The 12,482-nt window shown below is 43.6% G+C and overlaps 1 protein-coding gene across 1 annotated transcript in view; it reads left to right on the top strand.

The window, feature by feature from the left end:
• The window catches only part of LOC132381895 (proproteinase E-like), a 162,894-nt gene that overhangs the window by 39,990 nt on the left and 110,422 nt on the right, over positions 1-12,482 (top strand). Inside the window, exon 3 of the mRNA XM_059951606.1 lies at positions 7-149. Within this exon, the coding sequence (XP_059807589.1) occupies positions 7-149 (143 nt within the window). The remainder of the gene's footprint in view (positions 1-6; positions 150-12,482) is intronic.

The following is a 12,482-nucleotide window of genomic DNA, read 5'->3' as shown; positions in this document are numbered from 1 at the left end:
ATGTAGGAAAGGGGCCTAAACCACGCAAGTTACTACAAGCTGTTCTACCCGCAGTCGACTATGACACCTGCAGCCGGATTGACTGGTGGGGCACTAAAGTGATGGACACCATGATTTGTGTTGGAGGTTACTCCAAGACTGCATGTGAAGTATGTCATTAAGCCTATACCTTTCAGTCAAACTGTATTTGTATATGCATTCATCAGACCTTTTTGTCCTGAACTCCATGATTAAACTTTTACTAACAGGTCATAGAAACAGAGCAGTCAAAATCTGGTCCCTTGGTGAATCTTACTTCAATAAGTTCAAACCCAAAGATCAAAAGGGAATATCATTTGACTGTACTTCTGCGAAACTGAATGCTGCAGTGATTCAGATTTTGTATTGCAAACTTCAGCAGCAGTGATGTACAGAAGTTTTACTGGGATTTTGTCCATGTTCTTTTCCTGGAATATGGAGGAATTAATCTGGCAAGAGGTCTTATTTTCCCAGCAACATCCTCCAGAGGGAAGTAAATTTCCTGACATCGCATCACACTCAGGGAAATGGGAATAATTTTGCTGTCAATAGTTGGACAACTTAAAGACCCTACTGAAGGGGAAAGACACGACTTAGACAACAGATCTGTTTTGTTATCAGTATATTTTAAGTACAGAGGGGAGGGTGCAGAAGAATGGAATGTTGTAATAGTAGATGAACGAAGATAGAATAATCTATGAAGAAGAAGCAGAAGTAGTTAATTTGGCCATACATGTACGACACACTATTCACTGCTCTTCTACCACAGTGTCCCTAACCCGTAGAGAACATAGAACAATACAGCACAGAAACAGACATTTTAGACCATGATGTTGTGATGAACTAATTCAGCTAATGCCACCTAATCCATTTTTCCTGCACATAATCCATCTCCCTCCATTCTCTACACATCCATGCACCTACCCAGGATCCTCTTCACACCACTGTTGTATCTGCCTCCACCACCACACCTAGCAGCACATTCCAGGTGCCCACAACTCCAAAGGATATTGCTTTGCACACCTTCTTTGACCCTTCATCATCTCAACTTAAATGCATGCTCCCTAGTATCAGAAATACAACAGGTAGAAAATAGCAGCAGTCTACTCTTTCATAACCTTATGACCTTCTGTCAGGCCTCTCCTCTATGTCTACTACTCTAGAAAATAAAACAATTTTGTCCAAACTCTCCTTATAACACCTGGTAATCTATTTCTGCACCATCTCCAAAGTCTCCATATCCTTTCTTTTGTGACCCAATAGAAAGCAATACTCCAGATGTGGCCTACCCAGAGTTTTATAAATGTGCCACATATCTTCCTGACTCTTGAACTTATTTGGCCCAACAAATAAAAGCAAGCATGTTGTACACCTTCTTTACTACCTTATTGACTTGTGTGGCCACTGTTAGGGAGCAATGGACTTAGACCCCAAGCTCCCATAAATATCAAATGTTGTTAAGGGTCCTGGCATTAACTGTGTACTTTCACTTTAAATTTCATCTCCCAAAGTGTGATACATCACATTAAACTCCATCTGTCATTCTCCGCCCATTTTTGCAGCAGGTCTATGTCCTGCTGTAACCTCAACTCTACACTCTCCACAATGTGGCAGCTTTTGTGTCATCTGCAAACCTACCAACCCCCTCGTCCAAAACATCTACTTGGGCTCAGCGGCCACTTTATTAGGAATACGGTGACACCTGCTCATTAATGCCGTGACACCTGCTCATTAATACCGTGACACCTGCTCATTAATGCCGTGACACCTGCTCATTAATACGGTGACACCTGCTCATTAATGCCATGACACCTGCTCATTAATACGGTGACACCTGCTCATTAATACCGTGACACCTGCTCATTAATACCGCGACACCTGCTCATTAATGCGGCAGCAATTCAGTGCATAGAATCATGCAACCATGCTCAACAGTTTCAGACCAAACATCAAAATGGGGAACAAATGTGACCTAAGTGACATTGGTGATTGTTGGGGCCAGATGGAGTCGTTTGAGTATGGAAGAAACTGCTAATCTCCTGGGATTTTCATGCACAACAGTCTCTAGAGTTTACAGAGATTAGAGATATAAACAAAAAAAACCATCCAGTGACAGTTCTGTGGGAAAAAAACACCTTGTTAATGAGAGAGGTCAGAGGCCAGACACCAGACTGTTGCAAGCTGATAGGAAGGTGACTGTAATTCAACACATTACACATTACAACATTGGTGTGCAGACGAGCATCCCTGAACACTCAGCACAAAGAAAATTGATGTGGATGGTCTACAGTAGCAGAAGACCATGTAAGCTTGAGGTGAAATGCAAGGGGTAGAAAATTCAACACTAAAGCTTTTGTGAGCAGTGAATTGGTGTGCCAAGTAGAGCTGCTGATTCACTGTTCCATTTCAGTCCTGGCACTGAGGGCGTGTAGTTTGCAAGTTCACCATGTAACTCCATGGGCTTCTCTGGAGTGCTTCAGGTCCCTCCTAACCTCAAAGACATGCTGGTACGTTAACTGGCTATTACAGATTACTCTTAGTGTGGCCAGCGCAGGGAATCGAGGACCCTTAAAATCATGAATCCTGGCTGTCACCCACCCTGCAACTGGCCCAATATAGAGGACAAGCCCTTTGCATTATCATAATGTGTGGAAAGTGGCCAGTGAGTGAGGGGGCCAGTGAAGGAGTGGAGATTTGAGGCTTTGATTTGGGAGGCTTTGACGAGAAGAGGTGGAGGGCAAGCTTGTTCCCAGTTAGTCTTTACAATGCCTCCTGAGACGGTGATATGCCTCTCCTGTGAGATGTGGCAGTCTTGGGGGAACTCCCCTCTCCCGCAGAGTCACATCTGCCAGAATTGCTTGTGGCTGGGCGATCCGAAAGACCGTGTGAGGTATCTGGAGCAGCAGCTGGATGACCTTCGACTCATAAGGGAGAATGAGGCAGTCATAGATGAGAGCTACAGGGAGGTAGTCACACCTGGGCTGCCGGAAGCAGGTCATTGGGTGACAGTCCGAGGGGGGGATGCAAAGGAGAGTAGACAGGTAGTGCAGAGCACCCCTGTAGCCTTTCCCCGGAATAATAAGTTTACTGTCCTGGATGCTGTTAATGAAGACAACCGACCAGGTGTGAGCCACGGTGGCAGGGCCTCTGGCACTGAGTCTGACCCTGTGGTGCAGAAGGATGGGACGGAGAAGAGGAGAGCTGTCGTCATTAGAGACTCTATAGTCAGGGGAGCAGACAGGAGATTTTGTGGACGTGAGAAGGAAACCCGCATGGTTTGTTGCCTCCCGGGTGCCAGGATCCGGGATGTCTCTGACCGGGTGCATGACATCCTGATATGAGAGGGAAAGCAACTAGAAGTCGTGATACATGTTGGAACCAACGACATAGGAAGAGGGATGAGGTCCTGAAGTGTGAGTTTCGGGAACTGGGCAGAAGGCTGAAGAACAGGACCTCAAGGGTGGCGTTCTCAGGATTGCTGCCAGTACTACGTGATAGTGATGATAAGAATTGGAGGATGGCAGTTGAATGTGTGGCTGAGGAGTTGGTGCAGGGGGCAGGGTTTTAGATTTTTGGACCATCGGTATATCTTCTGGGGAAGGTGGGACCTGTACAGATTGGATGGGTTGCACCTGAACTCGAGGGGGAGCAATATCCTTGCTGATAGATTTGCTAGCATGGTTCGGGAGGGTTTAAACTAATTTGCAAGGGGGATGGGACCCAGAGTGATAGAGCAGTGAAAGAAGTGCATGGAGTAAAGCCAGATCTAACATATAGAGAGGCTTTGAGGAAAGAGAAGCAGAATAAAGGGTGTAAAGGTAGTAAGGTAGAGGAGCTAAAGTGTGTGTACTTCAATGCAAGATGCATCAGGAACAAAGGTGATGAACTGAGAGCTTGGATACATACATGGAATTATGATGTAGTGGCCATTATGGAGACTTGGCTAGCACCAGGGCAGGAATGGGTTCTCAATATTCCTGGATTTCAGTGCTTTAAAAGGGATAGAGAGGTGGGGGAAAGGGGAGGAGAGGTGGCATTACTGGACAGGGATACTATTACAGCTACAGAAAGCAGGATCCTCTTTTGAGTCAGCATGTGTAGAAGTCAGGAACAGGAAGGGAGCAGTTACTCTATTAGGGGTATTCTATAGGCCCCCTGGTAGCAGCAGAGATACCGAGGAGTAGATTGGGAGGCAGATTTTGGAAAGGTGCAAAAATAAGAGGGTTATTATCATGGGTGACTTTAACATCCCTAATATTGATTGGCACTTGATTAGTTCCAAGGGTTTAGATGGGGCAGAGTTTGTTAAGTGTGTCCAGGATGGATTCCTGTCACAGTATGTTGACAGGTCGACTAGGGGGAATGCCATACTAGATCCAGTATTAGGTAACTAACCGGGTCAGGTCACAGATCTGTCAGTGGGTGGAGCATCTGGGAGACAGTGATCACCGCTCCCTAACCTTTAGCATTATCATGGAAAAAGATAGAATCAGAGAGGACAGGAAAATTTTTAATTGGGGAAGGGCAAATTATGAGGCTATAAGGCTAGAACTTGTGGGTGTGAATTGGGATGATGTTTTTGCAGGGAAATGTACTATGGAAATGTGGTTAATGTTTAAGGATCTCTTGCAGGACGTTAGGGATAAATTTGTCCTGGTGAGGAAGGGTGAAGGAACCATGGGTGACAAGCAAAGTGGAAAATCTAGTCAGGTGGAAGAAGGCAGCATACATGAGGTTTAGGAAGCAAGGATCAGATGGGTCTATTGAGGAATATAGGGTAGTAAGAAAGGAGCTTAAGAAGGGGCTGAGAAGAGCAAGAAGGGGGCATTAGAAGGCCTTGGCGAGTAGGGTAAAGGAAAACCCCAAGGCATTCTTCAATTATGTGAAGAACAAAAGAATGACAGGAGTGAAGGTAGGACCAATTAGAGATAAAAGTGGGAAGATGTGCCTGGAGGCTGTGGAAGTGAGTGAGGTCCTCAATGAATACTTCTCTTTAGTATTCACCACTGAGAGGGAACTTGATGACAATGAGGACAATATGAGTGAGGCTGATGTTCTGGAGCATGTTGATATTAAGGGAGAGGAGGTGTTGGAGTTGTTAAAATACATTAGGATGGATAAGTCCCCGGGGCCTGACAGAATATACCCCAGGCTGCTCCATGAGGCGAGGAAAGAGATTGCTGAACCTCTGGCTAGGATCTTTATGTCCTCGTTGTCCATGGGAATGGTACCGGAGGATTGGAGGGAGGCAAATGATGTCCCCTTGTTCAAAAAAGGTAGTAGGGATAGTCCAAGTAATTATAGACCAGTGAACCTTACGTCTGTGGTGGGAAAGCTGTTGGAAAAAATTCTTAGAGATAAGATCTATGGGCATTTAGAGAATCAAGGTCTGATCAGGGGCAGTCAGCATGGCTTTGTGAAGGGCAGATCGTGCCTAACAAGCCTGATAGAGTTATTGGAGGAGGTGACCAGGATATAGATGAGGATAGCGCAGTGGATGTGATCTACATGGATTTTAGTAAGGCATTTGACAAGGTTCCATACGGTAGGCTTATTCAGAAAGTCAGAAGGCATGGGATCCAGGAAAGTTTGGCCAGGTGGATTCAGAATTGGCTTGCCTGCAGAAGGCAGAGGGTCATGGTGGAGGGAGTACATTCAGATTGGAGGGTTTTGACTAGTGGTGTCCCACAAGGATCTGTTCTGGGACCTCTAATTTTTGTGATTTTTATTAACGACCTGAATGTGGGGGTGGAAGGGTGGGTTGGCAAGTTTGCAGATAACTAAAAGGTTGGTGGTGTTGTAGATAGTGTAGAGGATTGTCGAAGATTGCAGCGATACATTGATAGGATGCAGAAGTGAGCTGAGAAGTGGCAGATGGAGTTCAACCTGGAGAAGTGTGAGGTGGTACACTTTGGAAGGACAAACTCCAAGGCAGAGTACAAAGTAAATGGCAGGATACTTGGTAGTGTGGAGGAGCAGAGGGTTCTGGGAGTACATGTCCACAGATCCCTGAAAGTTGCCTCACAGGTAGATAGGGTAGTTAAGAAAGCTTATGGGGCGTTAGCTTTTGTAAATCGAGGGATAGAGTTTAAAAGACGCGATGTAATGATGCAGCTCTATAAAACTCTAGTAAGGCCACACTTGGAGTACTGTGTCCAGTTCTGGTCAACTCAGTATAGGAAGGATGTGGAAGCATTGGAAAGGGTACAGAGGAGATTTACCAGGATGCTGCCTGGTTTAGAGAGTATGGATTATGAACAGAGATTAAGGGAGCTAGGGCTTTACTCTTTGGAGAGAAGGAGGATGAGAGGAGACATGATAGAGGTGTACAAGATATTAAGAGGAATAGACAAAGTGGACAGCCATCACCTCTTCCCCAGGACACCACTGCTCAGTACAAGAGGACAGGGCTTTAAGGTAAGGGGAGGGAAGTTCAAGGGGGATATTAGAGGAAGGTTTTTTACTCAGAGAGTGGTTGGTGCCTGAGTCAGTGGTGGAGGCAGATACACTAGTGAAGTTTAAGAGACTACTAGACGGGTATATGGAGGAATTTAAGGTGGGGGGTTATATGGGAGGCAGGGTTTGAGGGTCGGCAAAACATTGTGGGCTGAAGGTCTTGTAATGTGCTGTACGATTCTATGTTCTATTTTCATCACTCGTCATTCCTGGGTCTAGCATGAAATTCAGTTAGGTTACAATTGTGCAACCAACTACCTAACAACCAAAGTTCTGGCACTGACTCATTCTTAACCCTTTCCAGCCCACAAATGCCCACAAAGTTTTACATTTTCTGTATTAGTGCAGCAGAGCAGTTCTGGAATCTGCAGCTGACAAGGAGATGGAAATGTAGTGGATGTGATTGTGTCAGAGAGATTGAAGATTCAGGTTCGCCAGAATGTTGCCTGGATTGAAGGGCTTTAGTTATGGGGAAAGAGTGGATGAGTTGGAGACTTGTTTTCCTGGAGTGAAGGAGGCTGATGGGTGACTGGCTAGTCATGTAAAATTATAAAAAACATACATAGTCTAGATAGTGAGAATATTTTTCCAGTGGAAGGGGTATCAAAAACAAGGTTTATGTGGAGAGGAAGGAGACTGAAAAAGGGATGTGAACAGTAAGACTTTTACACAAAGAAATTCCATAAGCTGCTGTATTTCAGCAGAAAGAATTGTTGCTTCTTCTGCTGACCAGAAATTGTTGACACCTGGAATGTGTTTAGTGTGAGGAAGTGATGGTGTCAGATACAATCACTGCATATAAGAGAGTTAGATAGACAGGCAGTTAAAGAGGCAAGTCATAGAAGGATATGGTTCTAATGTAAGCAATGGGATAAGTGCAGATGGCAAAAAAGATCAAGGGTATAGTGTGCTGATGGGCCCCTTTCTTTGTGATATAACTGTATGCCTCTTTGACCTGGAAGAGCTTATGGTACATTTGAAGCCATCTAGACTGATAGGAGTGCTGTGAGTCAATGGGAAAATGTTGTCTGCAGGCAGGGAGGGATTTCAACAGGTACAAGTGGAATCATTTAGGAGATAGTCTTCATTATTTGCTGTCTCTGAAAAAGGGAGAGAAAACCTACCAAACTTGATGACAAATGCCAAGCCTGCTATCATGAACAATGCACTCAAAAGGTTGGGGAAACTCAGCAGGTCAGGCAGTGTCTATAAGGGGAAATAAACAGTCAATATATCAGGCCGAGACTCTTCATCAGGACTCCTCAGGCCATCTGGCTGTTATCATGAGTTCTGGCCAGTAGGTGGCTCTTACTCACATTCTGCACTGGTCTGGCAGACGTAATTAGAAATGGGCAGCTGGTACTGCCCTGGCTACCAATATCCTTGACCCAAGAATAAACAACATTGGGCTATTGAGGCTTCTGTTCAGCAGAGGAAGTAAGAAGGGGCCAGAGATATTATAAATTTCAGATATTCTTGAACTTTTTACAAATTAAGTGAGAGAGTAAACGTCCAAGGTTGTGGTCCATATAGTTACCTAGGACATAGGTGGGAAGACAAACAAAGTTCTGCTCAGTGAGTTCAAGGAATTAAGTGTTAAGTTAAAGGATAGGACCTCCAGGGTTGTGATCTCAGGATTGCTACTTGTGCCATGTGCGAGTGAGGCCAGAATTAAGAAGATCGCAAAGACAACACATGGCTAAGGAGTTAGCACAGGAGGGAGAGGGCTTCAGATTTTTGGATCATTGGGTTTCCTTTCAGGGAAGTTGGGATCTGCGCAGAAGAGGTGGTTTGCACCTAAAATGGAAGAGGACTAATATCCTAGTGAGAACATTTGCTAGTACTGCAAGTAGTGGGTGGGCGGGGGTGGGATGGTTTAAACTAGAGTTGCAGGGGATGGGAACCAGAATGCCAGAACAGGTAGTACAAAGGTTGTGGAGACAGATGTTGTTAAGACCTCATGCAAAGTCAGGAATCAAAAGGTTGAGCATGGTAGGACTAATATTTTGAGTTGTGTATATTTCAATGCGAGAAGCATTGTAGGAAAAGCATGGATCAACACATGGAATGGTGATATAGAAAATATTATTGAGACTTGGTTGCAGGAGGGGAAGGACTAGCAGTTCAATATTCCGGGGTTCTGTTGTTTTACACGAGATAGAGAGGGAAGGATTAAAAGGAAGGGGTAGTGTTTCTAGTCAGGGAAAATGTTATAGCAGTGCTCAGTCAGGACAAACTGGAGAATTTGTCTGGTGAGGGTTTATTTGTGGAACCACATTAATTCGGCTATATTATAAACCACCCAACTGTCAGCAAGATTTAGAGGAAAGAATCTGTAGGGAGATCGCAGACTGTTGCAAGAAACAACATTGTGACAGTAGGTGATTATAACTTTCTACATATTGACTGGGTCTCCCATATTGTAAAAGGACTAGATGGCATATAGTTTGTCAAATGTGTTCAGGATTGTTTCCTTAATCAATTCATAGAAGTCCCACTGAGAAGGTGTGCAATGTTTATCTCCTCTTAAGGAATGAGACAGGCAGGTGACAGGTTTGTGTAGGGGAGCACTTTGCATTTAGTGATTATAATGCTATTAGTTTCAGGGTAAAAGCAAAAGGATAGGTCTGGATATCTATATTGGGGGGATAAAGACCAATTTTGATGGTATCAGAAATAATCAGGCAAGTGTGGATTTGGACAGGCTGTTGTCTAATGAAGTTTTGAGATTACAGGGGCTTCTATAGATACATTAAGAGCAAAAGAATTGCAAGGGACAGAACTGGTCCTCTGGAAGATCAGAATGGTAATCCATGGGTGGAGTAAAAAAAGATGTGGGAGATCATAAATGGATTTTATGCATCTCTGTTCACTCAGGAGATGAACAAAGAGTCTATAGAAGTGATACAAAGGAGCAGTAAGGTCATGGAACCTATACAGATTACGGGGGAGGAGGGCTTAATGCCTTGAGGCAAATCAGGATGTTCCCTTGGACCCTGTGGGAGGCAAGTGCAGAAATTGCAGGGGCCCTAGTAGAGATATATTAATCATCATTAATGACAGGTGGGGTCCAGAGGATTTGGGGAGAGTGAATGTTGTTCTGCTGTTTAAGAAAGGTTTTAAGAAAATGACAAGCTGCTGAGCCTGATGTCATTAATGGGAAAATTACTGGAAGATATTCTAAGGCACCTGATTAATGGGTAATTGGATAGAAAGACTGACCAGGAACAGTTAGTATGGCCTTGTGCATGGTAGGTTGCATCTAACCAATCTTATAGAGTTTTTCAAGGATGTTACCAGGAAAGTTGAAGGCAAGGCAGTAAATGTGGTCTACATTGATGTTAGTAAGGTATTTGACAAGGTCTGTGCTGAACTATTTAAACTGTCTCCTCTCTTTCAACCTGCACCCGCCATATCTCTCTCATCCATGTACATATCCAAATCATCCATGTACATATCCAAATTTCTCTTAAATGTAGAAATTGAGCTCGTGTGTACCATTTGTGCTAGCAGCTCCTTCCATACTCTTTTGACCCTTTAAGTGAAGAAGTTTCTCCTTATGTTTGAGTTAAACTGTTCACCTTTCACCCTTAACCAATGCCTCTGATTGTTCTCTTATCCAACCTCAGTGGAAAAAGCCTGGTTGCATTTACCCTATGTTTACTGGTCATAATTTTGTATATCTCTATCAAATCTCCCATCAACCTTCTACATTCCAGGGAATAAAGCCCTTACATATTCAATCTTTACTTACAACTTAGGTCTCCAGTCCTGGCCACATCCATATAAATTATCTCTGTACTCTTTCAACTTTATTTATATCTTTTCTGTAAGTCTGTGACCAAAAACTGCACATAATACTCCAAATTAGGCCTCACCAACATCTTATAAAACTCCAACATAACATCCCATCTCCTGTACTCAGTACTTTGATATATGAAGGTCAATGTAACAAAAGATTTCTTGACGGCCCAATCTACCTGTGCTGCCACTTCCAATCAATTATGGACTTGTACTCCCAGATTCTTCAGTTCTACCACACTCCTCGGTGCCCTACTGTTCACCGTGTAAGATCTATCCTGATAGATCTTTCCAAAGTGCAACACCTCTGCATGAAAGTATCTGCCATTTTCAGCCCATTTTTCAAGCTGGTTCACATCCCGCTGCAAGTTCTGATAGTCTTCCTGACAGTCCATTACACCTCAAATCTTGGTGTTGTCATCCATAGATTTACTGATCCAATTAATCATATTATCATCTAGATCATTGATATGAATGACAAACATCAATGGACTCAGCACCAATCCCTGTGACACTCACCTACTTGTAGGCCTCCAGTCAGAGAGACAACCATCTTCTACCACTCTCTGGCTTCTCCCACAATGCCAATGTCTAATTCAATTTACTACCTCATCTTTAATGCCAAGCGACTGAACCTTCTTGCCCAACATCCGATGCGGGATCAATAACTTTCCTACTACTGATGTCAGGCTCACTGGCCTATAATTTCCTGGTTTATTTTTAGAACCTTCCTTTAACAGCAGAACAACATTAGCTATCTTCCAATCCTCTGGTACCTCATCTGTTGCTAAGAATGATTTAAATATCTCTGCTAAGACCCCTGTAATGTCTGAAGGAACACCTTGTCAGGCCTTGAGGATTTATCCACCCTAATTTGCTTCAAATCAGCAAACACCACCTCTATATTCTGTATAGTCTCTGGGGATTTGCGTCAAGACAATAAACACTTCCTGCTCTGTAATCTGTATAGGGTTCATGACCTCACTGTTACTTTGCTTCACTTCTGTTGACTCTGTGTCCATCTCCTGAGTGAAGTCGGATGAAAAAAATCCGCTTATGATCTGCCCTATCTCTTTTGGCTCCACGCATAGCTTACCATTCTGATCTTCCAGAGGACCAATTCTTCCCTTGTAATCCTTCTGCTCTGAAAGTATCTGTAGAATCCCTTAGGATTCTCCTTCACCTTGTCTTCTCAGGCAACCTCTTGCCTTCTTTTAGCCTTCCTAATTTCTTTCTTAAGTGTCCTCTTGCATTTCTTATACTCCTTAAGTACCTCATTTGTTTCTTCCTACCTCTACCTGCAATGACCTCCTTTTTTTAACCAGGACCTCAGTATCTCTTGAAAACCAAGGTTATCTAAACCTGTTGGCTTTACCTTTTCATCTGACAAGTACATACAAGCTTTGTACTCTCAAAATTTCACATTTGAGGGCCTCCTACTTACCAAATACACCTTTACCAGGAAACTGCCTGTCCCAGTCCACACTTGCCAGATCATTTTGATGCAATCTCAACCTGAGGAACAGATCTATCTTTTTCTATTTTTAATTCAAAACTAATGACATTACGATCACTAGATGCAAAGTGTTCCCCTACACAAACTTCTGTCACCTGCCCTGTCTCATTCCCTAATAGGAGATCAAGTATCGAAAACTCTCTTGGTGGGACTTCTATGTATCGATTAAACAAACTATTCGGCACGTCTTCACTCAGAAGGTGGTGAGAGTGTAGAATGTACAAGTGACAGATGTGATTTCAATCTGAATGTTAAAGAGATTTTTGGATACATACAGTCATGGATGGAAGGGCTATGGAGGGCTATGGGCTGGGTGCAGGTCAATGGAACAAGACAGTTTAATTGGCATGGACGAGAAGGGTATGTTTCTGTGTTGTAGTCTTCTATGACTCTATGAATTTATGAATGACCTTCAATCATCTGTGGAGCCACATTTCTCCATCCACATTTCTCTTACCTCTGCCAGTTGTACATAGACCAATACAGCACAATTCAGCACAGTATGGACTGTTTAGTCCACAATCATGATTGTAAACTGTACCACAAACCCCAAGAGGTGAACAGAGTTGACCATCCTGCCTTTCCTGAAATGTACCAGCAACCTCATTGCTCTGGGAATTCCTTCAGTCATGAAATGTGTTACAGAAATGCAGACTTCTAACAAAGTTCCCCTATTCCTAGTTCCAATTCT

Source organism: Hypanus sabinus, chromosome 27 (assembly GCF_030144855.1).
Source record: "Hypanus sabinus isolate sHypSab1 chromosome 27, sHypSab1.hap1, whole genome shotgun sequence".
In the NCBI taxonomy this organism is placed as follows: domain Eukaryota; kingdom Metazoa; phylum Chordata; class Chondrichthyes; order Myliobatiformes; family Dasyatidae; genus Hypanus; species Hypanus sabinus.
The sequence above is the reverse complement of the archived record's forward strand: the minus strand, read 5'-3'. Positions and strand labels throughout refer to the sequence as shown.